General features: G+C 32.5%; 1 protein-coding gene across 1 annotated transcript in view; it reads left to right on the plus strand.

Moving 5' to 3' along the window:
- Nucleotides 1-11,560, plus strand: part of LOC136040030 (guanylate cyclase 32E-like) — a 265,444-nt gene extending 253,884 nt beyond the window's left edge. Inside the window, exons 21-22 of the mRNA XM_065724096.1 lie at nucleotides 4,749-4,969; nucleotides 8,155-11,560. Coding sequence (XP_065580168.1) covers nucleotides 4,749-4,969; nucleotides 8,155-8,298 — 365 coding nt within the window. The 3' untranslated portion in view covers nucleotides 8,299-11,560. The remainder of the gene's footprint in view (nucleotides 1-4,748; nucleotides 4,970-8,154) is intronic.
- The last annotated feature ends 12,560 nt before the right edge of the window (nucleotides 11,561-24,120 follow it).

The following is a 24,120-nucleotide window of genomic DNA, read 5'->3' on the forward strand; positions in this document are numbered from 1 at the left end:
AATTCAGATCTGTCCATATTTTAGTTTTTATTAATGAAAACTCGCTGGAGTTAACAGAGGTTAAGTTCCATAGCAGTTTAATCAAATTTCTCGATATTAGTTGGCTATATTAGTAAAAGTTGACCCACCCTTTACAACACAGTGTTTAGTTTGCTTTTTAGGCATTGACATGCTTCTGCTTTTGAGAAATACTTTTTTAATCTTTTCGTGCTTGCAAAATTAGTTTGAAAGTTGACTTTCCAGTGGCGAAGTTATATTGTCCTTATCTTGAAGAACAAATAACCTCCCATGTTCATGCAAACGTGAAAAAAAATCCATAGTTGCTTTTCAGTTTTCCACTTATCTGTGAAAAATAGTCCTTTAGATTAACGTCTTTTATCGAAAAAAATAAAAGAAGCAAAACAACGACTCGTTTAACGAAGAACTATCTTTGTATAAATAATAACCAATCCTTAAAATCAGTGCCTTTGTAAAAACCATTGAAGGAAAAGATATAAAATTTATGAAAACAATTAAAATATTCTAAAACGAATGAAGAAATTCTCTAAGTAAATAAAAGTCATTCAGCTTAACAAACTCTTTCAAAGTAATTCAATGCAATTCCGAAGCAATTGACAATATCTGAAAATATAAGCACAATCACCTGGTGCTAGTGTTATTCTTGGAACTTAGTCTACTCGAGATCCTTGGGTACAAATAAAAAATCGGGATTCGGATGAAATATGAAAAATCGGGATTCTGGCCTGAATAGCAACTCATATTCAGTGTCCTGTTGATCTAGCCTTTGCGACAGTGTCTCTCTCTTTTAAGAAGCATTTAATTTTTTTCGTTTTTCTATTTCTTTTTTCTGTTTGAAAAAATAGCTGGAAATAAACATTTCTGCAAATTCTTAATTTTGCCGTCGTATTCAAGAAGAATCATAAATTGTTGTCCAATTAAGCTCAAAATTCTTGAAAACCGCAAATGACGTTAAATTTTAATGTAGTGGAGGCTATTGAAAAAAAATCTCTGTTAAAGAAGAGTATGAAAAGGTTTTGAAAGGAAAAAAAGAGGTCTTTAGTCTTTTTTTTAATCCTTAAAGATGATAAAAGTAGCTCTTTTAAGTTTTCTGGAAACATTTTTTTTATAGTTTCAATATAAAATTATCACTGTGACTGGGTAATTTGACTTTATTTTGGTATATAGACCTAATGTACAAAATTACATCGGGTAACTTTTGCTAGTAATTTTTCTGGTAATCTTACCCACTCCATTTAAAATGAGCATACTTTTGACAAAAGAAATATTTCAATGAGGGTTATTTTTTTCTGATTCAGCTTGATTGTGATTACCTTTGTTTCCATTAAGCCCATGCCCGTTTCTGAAATACGTTATTTTATAATCCGAACAACGTCGAAAGCTACTGAGTTTTTTTTAGATGTTGAAAAACAAATTTCAAGATGAGAATAAAAACTGTTATTCGAAGTGTTTGTTTTTTACTCTTTAATTCTATCCCAGGAGGGAGAATGTTCTTTCCAAATTTTTTCGAAGTATATCTTCTGTCAAAACAGAGTCCAACATTGCTTTTAATAATACAAAGACGCTTATTGCTGTTTAACATACTGTTAAAGGTATTACAAATGTATTCTCTCATCAAGCTCTATCGGTCTGAGAAGAGAAACTATGCAATTACAATTTACTAATTTTTAACTTTTTCTACTGATGTATGTTCCGAAAATAAAGGGCTTTTTTGCAATTGTCAAGAATTGGAATACCTTCCTCATATTCAAATTTCTACAACGTGTCTGAAAAATACTCACATGATTTTTTTTATTTTTTCTTCGGTCAATTTGGGTTTTCATATTTCTTTTGCTATTTCGAGTGGCTTAGAATTGTACATTTCTGAAAAATAACCTGGCGTTTGCCTAATGACATTTCGGTATATTTTTTGCCTGCGTCAACAACTATAGCAAATATTAAAACTGTTGAGCTAAGGGACAATGCAGCAGTCATTTGATTCATACAGTGAATTGAGTACTCAATCACTCAAACAGTAATTTTTTAAGGATTTAGATGTATCAGAGGCTATGCTGCCCAAGTAAACGTTGTCTAACGATGTCAAAGTGAAGATTAATGTATCTCTCACATATTTACCTCCCCCCCGAAAAGTTGTTATAGTGGAAATGGTCATAGAAACTCAGCAAACACTCAGTCGATTGACAACTGAAAGCTCTGGTGCCATTTTTTAAGGGTCTAGCATGATTGGAGAGCAACCAGCCCTTCTCCCTTACCCTTTTTCTCTGCTCAGTCACTGGAAGCCCTTGTGCTACCGAATCAAATTTTGAGATGGCTATTTTGTTTAAAATTATCGAATTTGGAATAAATAGGGTCTGGGGATAACTAAACCCCCTCCAAACAAAAATGGGTATGCTTGATCCTGATTGTTTGATTGACTCACAACATTCAGTGGTTGATCTCCGGGACAAGGGTAACATATCTTTGGGGGGAGGGGTATAAAGGGCTAAGGGGCCCAGAAGTTGATCAAAAACATTATTATAAACATTATTATTAAGTCGTTGATTTAGGCCCGGTATTGGGTTAAAAATCCTGTTGCCTCTGATGGGTTTTTAACTTGCTGCCATAAGTTCCCTGGGCAAATAGGAACATGATATGTAAAAAAAATCTTATCCTCTTGGGCTGAAAGGATTCCAATACTTAAGAAAAAAAGGGCCCAAAAATTTATTTGACCAGATTAAAATTTAAAAGCCACAATTTTCTTGGCCAAGTAGACCCAAATATACAACAAAAGTTTGGTTTGGGATACAGTCCCCCCACGCTTTAAAAATAAAGCCTAAAAAAGGGCCAGAATCATTCTTTTGCCATTGGCATGAAACATTTACAGATTGATTCCTGGACTAAAGATACCATGTATTTTTTGTTTGGGGGGGAGAGTCTTTCGGGGCCAGAAAAGGGCCGAAAATCTTAATGTCCTTGATCAGCTTGGAACTTAAAACCTTTATCCCTTGGCCAATAGAACCTAATGTAAAAAATGTGTTGTCCTAAATGGAACCCAACAACTTTTTTCTGAAACTAGATTTGAGAAAGTAGAAAAGATTATTTCCCGATCGATTTTACAGTTTGGATATTGACAGGGCCAAACGCACCTTAATGGAGACAAAAACTTTAAAAAAGAATAGGTAGCGTCTATTCGTGGATTAAGACATTGTATTTTCAAAGGTGTTGAATATCAGGGGTGTTGGGGTCAGCAAGCTTCAGCAGGATTCAGCCCTGTAGAAGACCAAAAATTACGCAGGCTTTCAATTCATATGAATAAGAATATCTATAGAAAATGTATTATTAAGATAATTACGCAAAAATGCCGCTGATCGACCATTTTGACTGAATGGTTTAATTTTACCCAAATTTTCAATTCCAATCCAATATTTTAATTTTAGAGCAGACATACTGCTAAAATTTTACACTAATCACAACCCTTAAACAATAAAACAACTTTTTTAATAAAAAAAAAATTCCAAAGAACACTAAAGAGTCATATTAAAACTTCAGACGAGCAGAAGCAGTCATATAATTTAAGACGAGTTCAGATTTAAGACGAACAAAAATGGCTGTGAATGAATTTGCGGAACCGAAGACAAAGAGAAATTATAATAAAGATAATAATATCAAAAAGAAAGGTAGCAGATGATGCTATAGATGAACAGAATCCTAAAAGGAGCAGAAATCAAGTACAGAATGAAGTCAAATCTAAAACGAACAGAAATAACAGATAAGAGGAAGACCACACCCCTTAAACCTTCTGAATACCAGAGCATAATTTATAGGCGTACTTTGCAAAAAAAAACAGTATATTTCGAACAGTTCCTCTTGTACAAACATAACACTAAAAATTAAAAAAAATGCAAAGACTTCCAGGAATTAGGATTATTACTATCATTAGTTCTCTCCTGTAATATGGACTAATATATTGATTTTCTTTTTCGTTGTGGTCGATATTTTGACGAATATACAACACCCCGGTGAAAATGCATATCGTTTTCAGTAAAACGCGAAGGACACTCACGCCAATTAGAAGTTATTAGAGGGGGTGACACAATCTAACTTATGGAATCTCTCAAACACAATGCTCCAAATACAAATCATTTTCAGTCAAGTGCAAACCACACTCTGGCTATTAGAAGGTTTGGAGTAATCACTACTCGTGTATGTGGTGATTTTTGTTCGTCTAAAATTTTGCTTGATTATCGATTTTAATTTCTGTTTGTTTTAGAATTCACCTATTCATCAGGCATTTTACTTGATTTTATCGCTGATCGAATCAAAGCTGTCTAAATGTGTTAAAGTGTGACTGACTAAATATTCATCTGGAAAATACATTTAAATTGTTAGGAAATATAGATTTTTATTTTTTTTAAAAATTCTGTTTTTATCCCAAATCTTGCTTTTCTTTCCATATTTTTTTTCTGAAAGCAAACCCAGACGGAAAGGAAGCCTCTTTCTAAAATCATTTGAATCAAATACCTTCTTTCTGAAGCGTTTAGATTTAAACTGATAATCAAACATGTTCTAATGGTTGCAGCAAAAATGAAACACTAAAAAAGGGTGTATATCGTTAATTTTTTCTTAGCTGTTGGTAATTCTCATCTTATATTCTTATTTGACCTTATTTGTAAAGTCAATTATTTCAATGGTTTCCGCTTTCTTTTTAACCTTTTTGCTAGTACACTTTTTAAATCTTATGATGTTTTCAGGATCAGTGCTCCGGTCGATGCTGTCTCAGTCAGCAGATTTTAGCCTTGCGTTGAATACTTTAGCTTCCTCTGGTTTAGGTGTACCTCCTACTTGTAGTGAAACAATGGAAATGGAAGAGACTGGTGATAGTGCCCATGTCTGGCTGCTTAATGAAAAACTGCTCGAAGATGACATAAACAAGATAGAAAGACCTGACAGAACCATAGAAATGGATGAGGAGGTAATATTTACGGCCTATGATAGCTCATAAGAAATGCAATAATTAAACATTAAAATGGAAAAATCATAAAAGTTAAACGGCTGGACTGTTAATATTGAAATTTTACACTTCAGAATGTCCGATGCATGCACTTCCTCAATTATTGTTGACTGTAAATCAAACTATTTTCTCTAGGTTCAAAGCGTATTCCCCCTTATGGACCCCTCCTCCTTCCCGAAAAATTGCGCCCTCCCCAAGGACTCTCCCGAAAAACTCTCCCCCAGGAAATAGTCACTGAAAAGTTCTCCTAGGAAAGTCTCTCCCTCTCGCAGAAAGTTCCTCTCTGCGGAAAATTCCCCCACATGCAAAATCGAGCAGCTAAAGAGAAAGTAGGACAAATAAAAATAATGAAGAAAAGAACAAACAACATGAGAAGAGCCAATTTACATGAGCACTATTACATGAGAAGTTTTTCCCACCTGAAGTACCTTTAAAGGGCATTTTTTTCATTAATTTGAAATAACAAGGACTCAAACTTCAAGTCATAACCAAGCAAAGGTAAAATTGACAGATCTCTTTATTCCAAATGAACTAGCAATGGTTTAAGTAAAGAAAGTTTCCGTCAAGCCCTGTTCTCAAAAAATTATTGGGTATTGTCCATTAGGCGTACATCCGAACATTCCCACGTTTGAAGTTCCTTTACTTGGGTGGAATCTTATCTGTACTACTTGGTATTTCAGGAACAAATTCTCAGCAATGCGGCAATAATTCCTCCACAGCTTTGGAGCTCAATACATAGTCTTTTGACAAATCAATTGACTCGCTCAGAATTTTCAATCGATAGCAACTTGGTCCTCCATGGAGCAAAACCGTTGTTTTTGTGGCTCAAAATGGGCGACAATGCCACTTTTTCGCCGCCTAATCTCTCTTTTAAAAGGATCTAGAACTTTTCATATCCGCTCAAATGAACCCTTTTCTGATCTTCCTTTGTCCTTCGGCTTGAAGCGATGACCCCTGGGAAAAAAAAATCAAACATATATCCGTGATCTTTCTTCTGGGAAAAATTGCAAAATTCCATATTTTTGTAGATAGAAGTTTTAAACATCCGTAGTGTTTCTTTTGAATGAGTAACATTAAACTTATTGAATTGTAAATATTTGAAATCAACATAAAAGGTAAACTCTTTGATTGTTAGATTTTTCCAAATATCATTAAATTTCTGTTCTGAGGGTCAAATCAAATCATTTTTTGAAAAGAAGATATACTTCCATAGGCATGACCCAAACACGGTGTGTGTCTTGGAAAAAAGAATGTATATTAAATACTACCTCTCAAAAAGTGCATTTAGCAAATCTATTATTATTTAATATCTTAGGATTTGTTTTTTAACTTTGGGATTTTTGTAGGTTGATTCTGGGGTACTATTAAATGTTCAGGGACAGGTCTACATGAAATTGTTTGTCTCTCAGTACAATGTTGGTGGCTCAAAAAGCATCAAGGACACTAAAAATGGAATTCGATTCTTAAAATTTGTTTAGTGGCAACTCACTCAACCATATACGTCTTAAAAAATGAGGACTGAACTCAATTTTAACCCTCATCTGTATTTATAAAGTTAACGCTTAGCGGGTGCCAAGTTTGAAAATAAGGAACGTGTGTGAAAAATTAACTGAAAATGGGTAAAAGAAATTATCATAATGGAGTTCAAAAGAACATGTATCTTTCCTGATTACTGTGGCGGAAAATAAACACTGCCTTAAATCTAAGCTGTGCATTAATATACATATTATTAAAATTGCTGAAGATTAAGCACTCCAAATTATTAGTTAAATGACTTACCTGCAAAAATGTCTTTTTAGAAAGACCAGTTAGGCTATCCTATTCTGTTTTATTTATTCCTTTAGTTGACTATTGTCACATAAATAGATACCTTATTTTCTTGTGATTCTGACAGTATAGCTTTTATTACTTAATTTCTGCTTATTACCACAAGACTATATTTATCCAATGGTTTAACATAACGGTTTCACCACCCTACTGGCTATCGCAGGTAACGGATCTTACAATCGTTTGGTTGGCTTGTTTGTAAACAAGAAAATTTCCTGCGTATTTATTTTCAAGACTAAGTGTGCCAACAAAGGAGAGAATTTAGGCAAAGAAATATTAACAATTGTAGAATACCTGAACGAAAAATCGTACACAATCATGGTTGTCAGGGATGAATAGACCTAAGATGGAGCCGGGGGCAAAAAATGTTTTCATTTTGATGTCCTTGGTAGTCTAATTTGATTTACTCTTTCATTTTTCGCCTATTTGCGTCTGTGATGTAGTTGAAACGTGGTATTTAGAATTGATGTGTGAATTTTAATTAGACTTAAAGTGTATAATTATTAAAATGTTCGATCAAAAGGACTATTCATTAACGTTGGGATCAGCTGCAGATTCATAGGTTTGATAATTAATATTTATTTTCAATAAATTAGATATTACCTGGTAGCATAATAAGAGCGGATATTTAGAACTATTTTACTTGTACTATTTCATTATAACAAAAATAAGAAAACATAATAGGCGTTATGATCGTCTTGTACGAAAACAAACGTAAAAATGCATAGAATCTTATCTATATAATAAATTCCATTATATTTCCTTCCTTTTCTATGGCAGTTTATTTTTGTAAGCGTTCAATGAAAAAATTGATATTAGTGATATCATTATTAATGTTATTCGACACAAGAAGGAAATTCAACTTTAACACTAACCTTGGTTCAAATGATTCTACCAGTTTTCTGCAAAAATACTCAGAAGTGAAAAAGTAAGAAAATACAGCAGAAATACAAGTTACACCACGTGCAAATAAAATTTGTGTGCAAAAAAATCTAAGCTGTAGAATATGCTATCCAATTTTTGGTGCACTGGAATACTTTTTGAAAGTTGTTGAAACCAACTGTTCTTGCTTGTTATTTATTGCTAGTAACTTTTAATAGCTATTAGTGAATTATGTGTTGCTAATTTGTCAGTTGTTAAGTTCTGTAATATAACAGACTTCAGATTTATTACTAACAATCCAGAATTGTCTTTATATTTGTCGGGGGATCTTAAACAGTTGAGGCGGGGGGTGATTTAGCTGAACTGGCCGATAATGAAATTTTGGACAATTGTGTCTTGAATTAACTAATTTCAAACTGACTTTTTGTTTCTTATAGACAAATGATATATCATCTAAAGATTTTGCAAGACCAAATCCTCCTGATTCCAATTATTTCATTCAGCGATTAAAGCTTGTGCGACCGATCTCTTGGATGTTGGCTATGCTTAGAAGAAAAGTGCCGAACGATGCAGCAAACTAAAACGTCATTCGAGAGTTTCTTACCCATATTAGCGCTTATTTGTAATTCTGTCGTCTAGCTATAACCAGTTGATCCAAGTGCATGATATTTACAGCATAAATATTATACGGTATGGAAAATTGGAACATATCCCAGTGCCCGCAAAGGGAAGTTTCCCTTTACCTAATCCATAAAAACTTCAGTTTCTACTTGGCATTTTTTCACTTCGCACGTGCAAAGATGGAGCCATGAAGAAATGTGTGAGACTGATTTGTCCCAAAAATCTTTAATGGAGAAGATAGGAAGTTTCCATACTCCGGAATGTTTATGCTGTGATAAGGGAAGTTTCTATCTCATATAGAATACAGATGAAGGAATGAAATATAGTTCATAGATATCATAGGTGATCAAAGGTTGTTTATCTGAACATATTCACAAGAATATAGAAAGCTCATTATAAAACGCAGTCTCATAAATAACCACCATACATCAAGCAAGATTCATCTCAAAAACACTGGGTTAATAAGATTTGTGGAAAAGGTTCTTTGGGAACTAGTCTTGTCATCCCTATTCTCTTTACTCCTAGAAACTACCCTCAATTCATTCCAAGGTCCTTTATGTCTTAGCGTTAAGCAAATCAACATATTAAGCTCTATTTTGAATTTTGCGACAAATCATTTGAATTAGAAGTGAGACAATTTTTATTACACTTGTTATCAGCAAACCACATATGCATAGACTTATATTAGAATAGACCAGGACAAAAGCGTTTTAAAAATTGCAAGTATAGGAATGAATAGGTCCAAAATACCGTAGTTCATTGGTAATGGAGTTTATAAGCAAGATATTAAATGCAATAGTTGACATTTTTCATCCTGAAACAGTAAAATTATCGAGTGGTAAATCTCAAAGAATTTTCATATTTATTTTTTAAATAAATTTTAATACCTCTCCGGATCTAATTCTTTTATCGAAATGAATAATAATAATGTACCATCTTAACTTAAATAATCCTTAGGCTCTGTTACACCCATATTTATGATATTATACCAGCTAAGTCAAAAACGTGTTATTATTGGCAGACTACTAATCTGTTTGGCTTGTCAAAGTTAATTTTCTGGTAAAGACATCTCTGGCCCATTTATTATTGGTCTATGGTTCACATGTCAATTTGTATGTATGCCTAAACAATAGCGTTTAGTTGAGTTTCAGGGTCTTTCCTGTATATTCTGGTAGCCATGTTCTTTTCTTGTGACTTTGAGGCATTTATAATGGCCGCAAAAATTTATATAATAGTCATTCACACCGCCACGTTTCCTTTTTTCTTGAGCAATGCTCAAATCTTTTTAGACGTGCTTTACTGCAAAACCACAATTACTGCAAATAATTGTTATTCAAACTATAAAAAGGATAATGTAATGATGCAATTTTATAAACGATGAATTGTGGAAAAGAAATAACTAAATATATTGGCTATATGTATAATAGCCGTCCTCAAATTAAAGATAAATTAAACTTGCGATAAAAAAAAAGCCCCAGAGTCATCACTTTTATTTAAGATGAGCTGGGGTTTAGGACTAATGGGACAGTCCTAGGCGAATATTCAGCAAGGCAAGTTCAGTCTTAACTGAGCTGATAATGACGTTAAGATTGTTAAAGTTGGTTTGGTTTATAGTCTTCTCGTTTTTATTTATAAGATGAATTTTATCTTTAATCCACTTTTTTGTTTTTACAGGGGTGTTTATTAGACATTGTAATTGACTTAAGCAATAGACTCACTTGTATCATTTTCTGTCTTTGAGATTTCGTCATTGAACTATTCTCTTAAGCGTTTGCAGGAAGGCAGTGTGGTCGTCGTCATGCATCATTTTTGACATTGCTTAGAGGTGTTCAATGCAAATTCATAGGAGATGTTGATTCAAATTCAATTGTTAGGAGATGTTTAAAGATTATTGCTTGATTAGAAAAATAATGGGCTTAGTGGCAGTTTCAAAACCAGAGTCTAGATAGGCTTGTTTTGAAATGGTTTCTCCAATAGGCCTTTAAACCAACTGCTAAATCTGCTTGGTCATTATAGTCCTAACCGGGCATTCGTTTTTCACGTATTAATATTCAAATTTTATTATTCAGTCCGATAATTTGTTTTAAGCATTTGTTTATTTTTGTTGCAATATATATGTTGATTGCCCATTAAATTTGAGTGAATTGTGCATGAAACAAAAGGAAATTTAAACAAACCCTCAGGTTTTTAAATATTGAAAAAAAAAATCATTTTGGTATATCTGTAAATGTTTTATATCTAAAATATTAAACTAGCCATGGACATGACCTTGTTGCCCCTGGTTGACACACCGAATCCCTAATCTGTAGGACATTTGCCTATCGTCTTGTACAAAAGCAAATGTAAAATGCATAAAATGTCTGTATAATGCATTCCATTATATTTTTCTTCTTTTTCTATGCATTTTTTGAAGCTTGTCAACACATTTTCAGAGTTCCAGATGATTTTGGTTTTAAAACCAACCAGTAGTATTCTTTTACAGATTTTTATTGACTTGGGCAACATTGACTGAAGATTTTAATATTTTACGTAATCACATTTTACAGGCACGATTATTTTAATTTTGTAAGGGGCCAAAATATTTACTTGCAAATTTGTTTCTCTGTAGGCTCAATTGAAACCACCTGCTAAACCTAATTAATCATTAAACCATCAGCTAAAGGGATCAAAATTATAGTTCAGAAATGGCTGCTCTATATTTAAATCTCCAAATCAAAATTAGCCCTGCTTTCCTGAATATGATTTCTTTTTTCCTTACAAAGACAAAAAAAAAGTTATCCCCTCAAATGGCAAGGGTAATAACCAGATACGGCAAATTTATGTCTAACTCTTTTTCTTTTTTGCATGGAATGGGTAATGAATTTAAACGGTAATTTGTCCTCTGACGGACAGATTACTGTCGGTATCCTGAAACACTTGACTTCAATGTGTTTACTCTTAGATTTTGTGGCGAGTTTGCTATGAGAGGTTGTAGTTGATAGCCACTTAGTTTAGTAAACTCTGGAGTACCAATTCACCCAAATTATTGGGTTTTTATTATGATAGTGTATAAAATGTAACCAGTGTTTTTGCGTTGGTGTTTAAACTGATTATTTGTTCGATATTATCGCATCATGCTGTTCCTTGCAACTGAACTACGTTGAGTGTACATTTATAACTTGAATTTGTACCTGATTTATATTTATATGGAGCTCCTTTTTCAATAAACAATTCAAATATGGACTTTTTGTGTATGGTAAACTGTAAAAGTGTTCAACCTTCCATAGCCCTTGAAATCATTTTTATCTTACAGTCTAAAATTGAAATGTTTGCGTACGGTGAGCATAAGAAATGAAGGTACGACTCCCTGGGAATTTTTGGAAAGATCCATTTAACAAAAACGACTAGAACATGATAGTAAAGATTGAACAATTTCTTCCCGAACATCTTCCCTCTTTTCTACAAACAATTTCCTCTCCTGAGCAATTTGGCAAGAACGCTGACAAGAGCGCTAATCCGTATCCAGGGTGCCAATTCCAAAACTGAACTTACAAGCTTTAAATAGGCATCTTTATTATTTCTTTAAAAGAGGAAATAATTATAAAGCCTTAAGACTAGAGTCAAATTCATAAGTTGCAATCATATTTATGTGTTCAATTTTTAAGAATCAAGATAATTTTTGTATGGGCAAAAAATATCTTGTATGGGCAAAAATATACAAAAATAATTTTTGTATTTTCCCAAGAACTAAATTGGCTACAGGGCTGCAAAAGAAGTTCAAAAGGAAGCAAAGAATGCCCTATGCTAAAAACCAGCATTCCATCATCGTTTTAAACTGTATTTCATTGTTTGTTTCATGGACTCCGTAAAATCCGCTTCTAACTGGTTCTTAAAAAAAAAATCAACTTGAGCAAAGGGATAGATTTCTACAGATAAGAAAATGAAAATAGAAAGACAGGGGTTCCTAATAGGGACGTACACAAGGGCCATCTGTCTTGACCTCCTCCCACCGTCTATCGAAATTTTGAGATTTTTACGATTACACTTAAAAATTTTCAATATTTCCCGCATAATATATCGATTTTTGTATTTATTTCGAACTAGTAGCCGTTCCTCTCCCAGTCAAAATTGTAGAAGTATTATTTTAGTTTTCTAGATTTGCAAATGATTGTTTTTTCATCTAGGATAATTAATTTTCTGAAAACTCGACCATGCTTAATAACAAACATAGTGCTAATTCGGATTTATTTGTGAGACTATTTGTGTAAAAATAATATCCGAATGGATGTAGATAAAAATGACCAGCATGCGGAACTTATGATAATTGCCAAAGGAACACCTATACTTTATCAGGGCTGGACATTCAAGCTTTTGCATCTCAATGTTAAATTCCTATATTTTCTGTGTTTTCAGTAAAATTGGCAATAAACAAGAAAATACAAGAAAATGTTTAGTGTGACAGTTTAATTTTTACTGGAATAGTTATTACGCGTTTTAACCGTGTTATTTCTTCTTGTTTTCTCTTTATTTCATATAATCAAGAATGCCATATCCAAGGGGGGAAGGGGGGTTCAGGATTTAAGCAACTCCCCTCCCAAATAGGATTGACGGAGATCTAATTATTTCTGAAATAATTAGTGATACAGTCAATTTTGTTCCACTAAAAGTGGTAAAATATCAATTGTACTAATGTGAATTCATATTCAGATCTGGAACGTGCAATTGAAAACCTTCAGTAAAATGGCGAAGTAGTTGAATATTCGTACACTAAGGTTTTTAAATTATCAAATCTAAAAATAAAACATTTGGTTATCTAATTTGTATCATGCTTTAGAATAATTAGTCAGTAGTATCGCCACTTGCTACATTCACATTCTATGTCAATTTTACTGAAACGGAAAATTTGCTTTTAGATAAGCTCTGTTTGGAACTTGAAGGACAACCCGTTTGATGCTACGGCCTGCAGAAAAAAAAATAAACAAAATCGAAACAGAGACATTCAATTAAAATATAAATAATACGAATATATTATAATATGAATATATTATATGAATATTATACTCGTATGAATACGAGTATAATGAAATAATATGAATAAAAAAAATATAAATTACATGAATTAAAAAAGTGTGAATAATCTGAAAACATGAATAGTAAAACAGATTTCCGTCAAGTTTTTGGCTGTGGTGTTGGAATATCTGATTAAAAAAAAAAATCCAATTTGAGGAATCAAATTGTATAATTTTGTCTTAAGTATGATTTCATCTTGGAGGATGCCCTCTTTCCACCACTATACGAATTTATTTTGATATAAAAATTCAAATAATACCAATGTAACATTAATAAATTTCAGTTTTTCTCTATCGAAACGGTAGGCCTTCTGCCAAAGTATATCGCTATAAACTTTTATTAAAATAGTTTCATTAATAGTTATTTTAATAGATTTTTCTTATTCTGCTTGCCGTTCAGAAAGTAAAGAAGAGCAGAAAAAGGACTACTTTGAGATCCCTCGAAGTAGCGTTTTTCTTATCAAGCAGGTCTTTGCCTAATTTAAATTGTTTTGATGGTTCAATCAGACATGAATAAAGGAAAAAATAAGAACTAGTTTCAAAAGCCAGACAATGGCTCCCAAAGTTGGGAATACTACCCCAACCCCTCCCTCATATTAGAATAATGCAAATCTGATTTGAAAGTGCTTTTAAATTGTGATTTAAGAAAGGTTTTAATAAGACCCTTCATTTGTATCACTGAGATGTTATTTATTTTTCATTTTCACTACAGTAATGAGACAAAGAGGTTCCATGCCAAATAAGTTTCAGGAATCTGTGAAGCAAGGAAGCTTTTCCATACTTATTGCATTTCGAATTGATTTGATTTCCTCTCAGTCCAGGATATAAAAAGGGAAAGGGACGTTGATGACACTTGTGAATTCAGGAGGGGCCTTTCATATCATAGTTGATATGAACAGAATTAGACTTCACTCCGACAATGATTTTTATGGCATCGTAAGAATGATATAGACTATTTCGCAACATGAAAGGTTTTCTAGGAATTTTTGGCACTTTGTTGTTATTAATTTTTTTTTAAATGTTTTTTTGACAGAAGTAAAGAGCGAAGTTGAAACGCAAAATGAACAAAATGATTGCTTCATAGTTTATGTAACATACTTATGTTTTAAAATTCTGAAAAACTGACAGGGGGTAAAAAGGATAAAAGTTGAAGATGGTTTTTATTTCAAAAAACAATGTGTTAAAATTCCAAACTCAACATTTTTTTTTCAAAACGCTGGTAGAATCAACAAACAAATCTACTTAAACCTCCAGTGCATTATGGTTTTCTCGTACAATTTCAAATGACTTTATTTGGTTATTTCCAAAATATTAAAAGAAAATATAAAAAAGTGAAACCAATATTTTCCCCTTTCTTAATTTGGATTGATGCCAATAATAAAAGAGAAGAGGGAAGGCAAAAAAAAAATTCAAAAGGCAATGCGACTGAATAAGATTGTGCTAAATACGAAAGCTCAAACAGATATTCCCTCAGATAGAAAACTTCCAGCATGACGAATAACTTTCATTTTCTATGCCTATATGTGATTTTTTGCTCCACGAAAACAATTAGGATTTCTTTTTTACTGTTTAGAACAAATATATGAAAATTGCTTACAAAATTCTTACCAATTAAAATTAATTTTGTATGAAATGCTTGTTAGAACCCCATGAAAAAAAAAAAAAAAAATTCAATCGCATTCATTGACGGTATAATACCTTAAAAACGGCACCATTTTATAATTTGAAAACGTAAAGTTTTCTGTATGACGAATTTATGTCCTCCAGAACCACTACAACCGGTTCTCTGCAGACATTCTGCATGGGTCTTTTTTCATAGCTGAACTCCCATCTAATGTACAATCTTACAAAGTTCGAGTAATCGTAAAATCTCAAGTTTTCTAGAGGAGACCTATCCCCGAAGACCTCTCCATGTGCATCTTTTTATGCATCTCATTTTAATGTGCATCTCATTTGTTTACTAATTTGGTCAAGGTTGAGCTGCTTTCACAATTTGGATTGAATTCACTTTCTGTTTTTATGTTGCTACAAGAAGATGTAGATGGTGAATCATAGTTCTTTTCAATGCCTTCTTCTTGGTGTTCAAAGTCCGTTGCTTTCATACAGTTGGCTCTGAACCAAAAAAAAAGCGAGGAGCTCTGCCCTTTCTTGGTTTTATTAACCTGTAAAAACCAAATAAAATTGATATAAATTATATTATAAAACGGTTAAAACTCGAGAGCTGGACAGGGGTGGTTTTTAACGGAGCTGGTGAAAGAACCGAAAGTTTGGTCATTTTACATCGCTGAGCTTACGAACACGCTTTTTCTAAACTAATAAATTTATTGGATATATACCAGCCCAGCTGTCTCAATTCTGGGACCATATGTGCCTGTGCTCTTCTACCTTATGGAGAATAGAGGGGGGGGGTTACCAAACGGTTACAAAAGTAGAGATGACCTCTTCCTTCTCTAGGTTTTCAAAAGTACATTTCTCTTCAAAGGGTAGTAAAGAAAAGTTACTATTTAGCAATGACGTTACTCGGTTGATTTAAAAAACTTTATACAATGCATAAATAAATAACGCATACATATCAACTAAAATTAAATGCTGACGTTCAGCTTTAACTAAAGTTGTCAGCTATGAGATGCTGGAGGCGACAGTAGCGTGCTGTAAACAAGCTTTGGGGTGAGTGAGCTCCCGCGCGCATCACTGGATATTATGTCTCATTGTTGAACCAAGCGCTATTCCAATAGCCCCGTGCATCGCACCATTCAGTTGCATGTGATTTATAAATAGTGTCTGAGCAGATCCAAAAGTATACCCTTTAAATTGCAATTGTCGAAACCTTATACAGAAAAATTATAACCCATCTACTTGAACAACAAGAAACAATCTTTTTTTTTGGCATGGGCAGCAGCGATATGTCCTCCTCATTTCTTCGTTGCTATCGCGGCACTGAAATATGGCTAATTCTAGTATCTTATCTTTTTTATAAATTAGACTGGATAAAGCTTTCATAAACTATCATATGGTAATTTAAAACTGCAATTTTTGTGACATTTTTGGAAGAGAAAGGCCAGGCCAGAGACATGGGCATCATAGAGAGCTAATTATGGGTTAATTTGTAAACAAATGTTCTTACAAATTCAACTTAATAAGGCAATCCTAAACTACCATATGACACCCACAACGTGTTTTTTATGTGTGTTTTTTATTTAATATTTATCTTTAATATCTTTTTTATTGAAACAAGAGTGAAGCATGGTAAAACTCACGGGATATGAATAATTCGGGTTTTATATTTGCATACCAGGGGAGCTGTGGGTAAACTATAGTGCAACTTCAGTTAAAATGTGTTCATTACAATTATTGTCCACATTATGAAGTAGGTCTAAGAATTATTTTTTAACATATTTACTTCTCAACCATCTTAATTCTATAAAGAGGGGGGGGGGCAATTATTTTTCTTTTTTTCCATGAAATACCAAATAAAAATTTATTTATAAAATCAAGGGATGGAGGGAGTATCCAGGAGGCAAATTCCTCCTCTTTCCGTGATTGGCACCACTGGAACTAGTTTCAATAGCAACAAAAATGTATCACCATTCAATACTCGGAACTTTTGGTTCTTAGACCTCTGTAGGTCTGAATTCCTTTGACACTGCCCTATGGAATAGCCGAGATCAAACATTAAATAATTGCTTAATCTAGCTTGAGACGCAAATTTAACATACCATAGTCTAATTCAGATATTGAAAACAGTCGAACTTGTTGCTCGCTGTAATGTATTTCAAGCACTAGACGTGCCAACAAGAGCAAAATTCTCCCTGGTTGATGTTGCGCTGAACATAAGACATAGATGACCTATTCCTTGATAATAAGACTTCAAAGGCGGTATATTTGCATAAGTATTATTAAGGAAGCGCAATGGACCACTATTTTTCGCGTTTTTTACATTAAAAACTAGTTGGGACTAATTAAATAAATTATCTGGTCGAAGTAAAGAGCGAATTTGAAGCTTAAAACGAGCAACACCTTTAAAGTTACTTAACGAATTATAGTTTTTTCTCTGAATTATTGGGGGGGGGGTGCAACTTCCCCCCTTACAAACCCCCCACCCCCCAAACGACGCCACTGTGTTTGATATGGTTCATAGTCTCCCTCAACATTTCCTGAAAGTTTTAACTTAAGACACTTAGCCATTCAAGAGATATTGCAAGCGCCAATCTTGTAATAGGCTACTGGTAATAGTAATATCCTTTCCATCACAAAATATATGTTTAAACAATTACTAATTTATATTATTTACGACCTTTGCTCCTGGGCCTGTAGGTGTCATGTCATCCAGGAGGAATGCTAATCGGATTTTTTCACTATTTTGAAAAAATATATTACCCCCTCTGTTGCTTCTAAGAATACCTGTTCCCTCTCAATTAGCTCTGGGAGGAATAAAAAACAGTGATGACTTTTTGCTCTTTAATACAGACAGTGCTGTGATACTAACAGTTATACAGTACTACATAAATGAACAGCATAAAATGAGCGGGCTGTGGCACAAATTCACTAAAATGTTTGGGGGAGGGTGACATTCGTTTAGGGAGGGGGTAATTTTATTTTTTTGACAAAAATTTCAAAAAAAGGTATTTTCAACGAATATACAATAAAATAATTTTTTTTTAATCTCGGGGGCGGAAAAATCCAGAGGGTAAGATATCGTAAATACACCCTTTTAACAGCCTGGCTGCACCCCTGTCAACAATCCCTCGAAGTTTAATTGAATTCATTTAGCTGTTCCTGATATACGGCAAAACCCCTCCACCCTTTTGATTATGAAATATATGTTTAAACTATTGCCAATTTACATTATCTACCGACTTTACTCGAAGGTCTGTTGGGGTCATATAATCCCAGGAGGCATATTTATCAGACCTTGAACAAAATACTATCTCAAAATTCTGATCCAGTGTATTTGGAGGGTATAGGGAAGGGGTATTAGAAAATAATAACAGGGGAGGGGTGGTTGACTAACAATCACTTGATTCTTAAAAAGTATACTACGAGTTTTAATTTTCAATCGAATGAGTCCCCTCTACAGTTTTTATAGCCAGCTCTTCCATATGAAGTAGCTTTGGGGAAAAAAACTATGGAGGCTTATGGCTCTTTACTACAAGCAACGCCCGAGGATTGCCTCTGATATTAATATGAAGTTTGGTCTGCACCTTTTCTGTTTTTGGCTAAAACAGAAACGGTAAAAAACGGCAATTAAAAAGCCGAACAGAAATATATTTTAACATAAACGGAGAAAAAAAACGGAATTCCGTTTCTTTTTTTCCGTTATTTTTAGTTTTTAAGGTTTATGAAAGTAAAGGGAACATTGACAAACACCGATTAATAAAAACGATCAAATATAGAAAAAAGACCAAACAGACCCTAGTTTGTCCCCCAGCTGACATTTAGTTTCTTTTGAAATCTTGTCAAAACTAAGATAAGTCTGCATAATTCGAGCATCAACAGAAGCAGGTCAGTTTCTTAGTTTATTTTCATCTTTATAGTACTATAAAGTACCTTTATTGTACTTTTATAGTACTAAATAGTAACTTTATGGTACCAAATAGCCTATTTTTCATTTTTTACTGTCATTTTCACTTGATTCGGGAACATTTGCTCCAACTTTGCCCCCCACCCGGGATTTTGATAAAATTACGCCACTGTGTATCAACGCCTCTCACCCTCACCCCCTAACGTGCAAATATATAGCTGACATTTGTTCCTAAAGAATTAAATTTCCATAATAGTTAAGTACATCTCATTAACCTAATTTTACTTCTTGAGTAGGGTTGCCCAATTGTGCGTGTTAAGCTGCGATTTTTGGTGCTACAGTAAAAACAAATTTTGCGCGTGTCGCAGTACGGCATCGATATCGGAACCAGTATTTGGACATTTCTGTTATTTCCTGCTTTTTCAACCATCAACCTTGTATCAACTGCTTGTTTAGCCATCTACCTTTTTACAACCGCTTTTTCAACCGTCTGCTTTTTCAGCCACATCTAGTGTGAAATTGAAGTTCTAGGGGGCAGTTGCCCCCTCCTTCCGTACACCCATTTACATCTCATGTGTTTTGTCATTATTAATTTGGTTTTACAGGAACATGAGTTGAAACAATAGTGAAGCACGGCAAAATGCTTTCGAAAAATATAATTTGGGCTATACATTTACACATTAGAGGACAAAGATGGGGTAAAGTATTATATATATATATATATATATATATATATATATATATATATATATATATATATATATATATATATATATATATATATATATATATATATATATATATACCAGCTGTTTGGCACTTCGCGCCACCCCAACACCTAGTTGGTGGGGGCGCTTCGCGCAACCCCCCCCCCAAGCCCCCCCCGCGCGCGTAAGTCGTTACGCACCATATTAGTTAATAATGAAAAAACTAATAACTATCTAGTTCAACATTGTAGTAATGGTAAATGTTCCATATCAGATATAACTGTCACAATTTTAGAAAATTTAGAATTGGAAAATTTAAATAAAGAAGAGAAGAATAATAGACTACGTAAACAGGAGGATTTCTGGATCCATACTCTTGGTACAGCTTATCCTTTTGGGCTAAATGATCGTGTGGCAAAATATGGTGACATGTCTCATGTTGTTGTTAAATGTATTGATGGTTTTATGGACCATCCTTCTTTTACTTGTCCTACTAAACGTAAAAAACGATCGAGAGGACATAGGAAAAATAGTAGAAAAAATGAATTAGATGTACATATGCTTTCTATAGATCTATGCCAGCTACTTGAATCTAGGGGTATGATTTCTGTAATAAAGTGTCTAAATAATTTATCCAAGAGGAATTTAATCAAACTTTTCTGGATTGTTAAGAATAATACAGCTCTTGATTATAATTTTAAAGTAATATGTGATACAATTTGCATTCTAACTAAAACGAAATTTATTTCAAAAAAGAAAAAGTTCGATAAGATTGGTAATAAGGATAACAGATTATATTTACCTATTAATTTTACTTGTAAGCAGATTGAGGATATTAATTTACCAGAAATTTTAAATCAGCGGGATGTGAAACAGGCCCTTCCTAGTAATTTAAATTATAATGATAGTCCAGTTTTAACTTATAAATTTTCAAAAACTATTGGACAAATTATTTTTAATTATAATTTAATACTAAAAAAAACTAGATAGCGATATAAATTGGAAACCGGTTTGTAATTGTAAGCAACTTGGCCCATTTGTAAATCCTACTTACAAACATGTTATAACAGGGGACTTGTCAATAATAAAGCAAGATGATCTTCAAATTATAATGAATAAAGGGCTAATTTCCGTCTTTCTCATCATCTGAAACCATCGAGTGTTCTTGATGGCTTGGAAAATGATTTTGATTTATTTATTGATAAGTGGTGTAAGAAAGAGAATAAAAATAAAGAGAGTTTTCAAAGTTGGAAGAATTTAATTATTAGTAGAGTAAGAAATAAAATATATTCTAACTTAAAAAATAGTAACACTAAATCATTATTTTATAATGCGAAGATTAAACAAGCAATTGCTAATCTAAAGAATGAATTTGTAATTGTGCCAGTGGATAAAGCTAATAATAATTTTGCCATAATTTGTCAGAAGCTGTATTGTGATATCTTAAAAAGGGAGTTATGCACAACTAATGTTTATGAAAAGGTAAATATAGAGGATGAGAATTTAATTGAAAAGACTGAAGAAATACTTTTTAAAAATTTTAATATTAAAATAAATGACAATGATAAAAAGTTCCCTTTCCTATATCGGACTGTAAAATTTCATAAGAATCCCCCTAAACCACGGTTTATTGCTGGAGCAGCTAAATGTCCAACCCGCATTGCTGCTACTGACATCTCTTTAATTTTAAAGGAAATTGTAAATAAACTTAAAACCTATTGTTCTGGTATTAAAAAATTTTCGAATTTTAATCCATATTGGAGTGTTAATAATTCACTGCAGGTGATAGATTCTTTAACAATGGTTTCAGCTAAAAGAATTGAGTCTTTCGATTTTGCGACAATGTATACTAATTTATCACTTAATTTAGTGTTTGATAATTTAAAAACTGTTATAAAGAAATCTTTCCTCTTATCTAGTAAAAGGTTCTTAAAAATAGACAGTTATAATAAAAAAGCCATATGGACAAACTGCTTTAATACTACAGTTAACTTGAGATGTTACAGCTTGGATATGATTTTTGAGTTATTGGAATTTGTTTTATACAATACTTATATAAGATTTGGGGGTGATTTGTACAAGCAAATTATGGCATTCCCCCATGGGGGGGAATGCCAGCCCATTTATAGCTGACTTGTTTTTAAGTCAACTAGAATATAAATATATGATGGATAAGAATAATCCAATTAATTTAAAACATGCTTTGTCAAATAATAAAAGATATTTAGATGATATTTTGGTCTTAAATTGTAAGGATTTCATTGATATTTCTAAAAATATATATCCATCAGAGCTTATTCTTGAGCCTAGTCGTGGCGCTGGTCATGAAGATCATTTCTTAGATTTAAATATTAATATTTGTGATAATAATAAATTAAGTTTTAAAATGTATAATAAAACGGATGATTTTGATTTTGAAGTGATTAGTTTCCCATTCCCTGAAAGTAATATACACTCAAATATCACATATTCAGCGTTTTTCTCACAGTTACTTCGTTATGCAAGGATTTGTAGTAATTATATTGATTTTAAAAATAGATGTAAAATCTTAAGCCAAAAATTGATATCAAGAGGTTTTTCTGCAAATAAATTAACTTGGCAATTTAAAAAATTTAGTTTTCATTATAACGAACTTTTAAATAAATATCAAAAGAATTATCTAGAAATACTTAAAGAAATTTTTAACTAATTTCGGAGGTTCGAGAAATGTTGTCACAGCGCCATTTATTTTGAATTGTGTTTCTAATTGAGCGGATTCTTTAAAAAATTAGCCACATGGTAAAGATGGATTCTATAATTGTTTAGTTCATTCAGGTTTTTTGCAATGTGTTAATATTTGTGATTTGGTAAAATTTATAATATTTAGTTTACCTATTGTTGCTAAAGGGAGGGATATATTAACAAGATAAGCTTGTTTTGGTTATCCGTATTCAGATCTATACCTCATGATTCTAATGATTGCCCTTGAGCTTTGTTGATGGTGATTGCTAATCGACCATTCCCTGAGTCGCCATCGTCATTTATATATCCCCCTGTGCAAACCGGCGTCCCCTTTGTAGTTATGTCCCTGTGTCCCGGTCGTCATTTATATTCCCTGTGTCCCGGTCGTCATTTGTGTCCCGGTGTTCCAGTCTGTGATTTCTCTTTGAGTGTCCCGGGCGCCATTTATATTCCTTGTGTCCCGGTGTCCCGGTCGTCATTTATATCCCCCTGTGCCCCCCGGCGTCCCCATTGTAGTTGTGTCCCTGTTTTCCGGTCGTCATTTATATTCCCTGTGTCCCGGTCGTCATTTGTATCCCGGTGTCCCGGTCTGTAGATACATTCGTTTTTTAGTTTTGTTTTTCTCCTTTATTTTTTTCCTTTTTTCTTTTTTTTCTTTTTTAGTTTATTTAGATTTTTAGATTTTTTAGTTTTTTTATTAGTTTTTAGTTTTTTTGTAGTTTTTACCATTTTTTTAGTTTTTTTAGTTTTTTTTTTTACTTATGTCCTGGTCGTCATTTATACTCCCTGTGTCCCGGTCGTCATTTGTGTCTCGGTGCTTTGTTGATTGCTAATTTATATTATATTTATATTTATATTTTTTATATTTATTAATATTTTTTAGTTTTCTTTTTCTCTTATTTTTCATTTTTTTCCTTTTTTTTAGTTTTTTCTTTTTTAGTTTTTAGTTTTTTTTTGTTTTTTACCTTTTTTTAGTTTTTTTAGTTTTTTTAGTTTTTTAGCTTTTTTAGTTTTTTTATTAGTTTTTAGTTTTTTTTTAGTTTTTGCCTTTTTTTAGTTTTTTCAGTTTTTTTTAGTTTTTAGTTTTTTACCTTTTTGTAGTTTTTTTTAGTTTTTTAGCTTTTTTAGTTTTTTTTTCTTTTTAGTTTTTTTTGTAGTTTTTACCTTTTTTAGTTTTTTTTCTTCTTTTGTATTAGTGTTCCTTTTTTTTAGTTTTTTTCTTTTTTAGTTTTTAGTTTTTTACCTTTTTTAGTTTTTTTAGTTTTTTTAGTTTTTTAGCTTTTTTAGTTTTTTTATTAGTTTTTATTTTTTTTGTAGTTTTTGCCTTTTTTTATTTTTTTCAGTTTTTTTAGTTATTAGATTTTTACCTTTTTTTAGTTTTTTTTAGTTTTTTAGCTTTTTTAGTTTTTTTTTTTTCTGTTTAGTTTTTTTTGTAGTTTTTACCTTTTTTAGTTTTTTTCTTCTTTTGTATTAGTGTGAAATAATTCAGACGTCATATGTGAACAAACATGACGTCACCTGATCCATCCACAGATCCACACACAGACAACTTATTTTTATATATATAGATATATATATATATATATATATATATATATATATATATATATATATATATATATATATATATATATATATATATATATATATATATATATATATATATATACTAGCTGTTGGGGTGGCACTTCGCGCCCCCCAAGCCCCCCCCCCCCGCGCGCGTAAGTCGTTACGCGCCATATTAGTTTTTTTGTAGTTTTTACCTTTTTTAGTTTTTTTTCTTCT

This window comes from Artemia franciscana, chromosome 20, assembly GCF_032884065.1.
Source record: "Artemia franciscana chromosome 20, ASM3288406v1, whole genome shotgun sequence".
Taxonomy (NCBI): Eukaryota; Metazoa; Arthropoda; class Branchiopoda; order Anostraca; family Artemiidae; genus Artemia; species Artemia franciscana.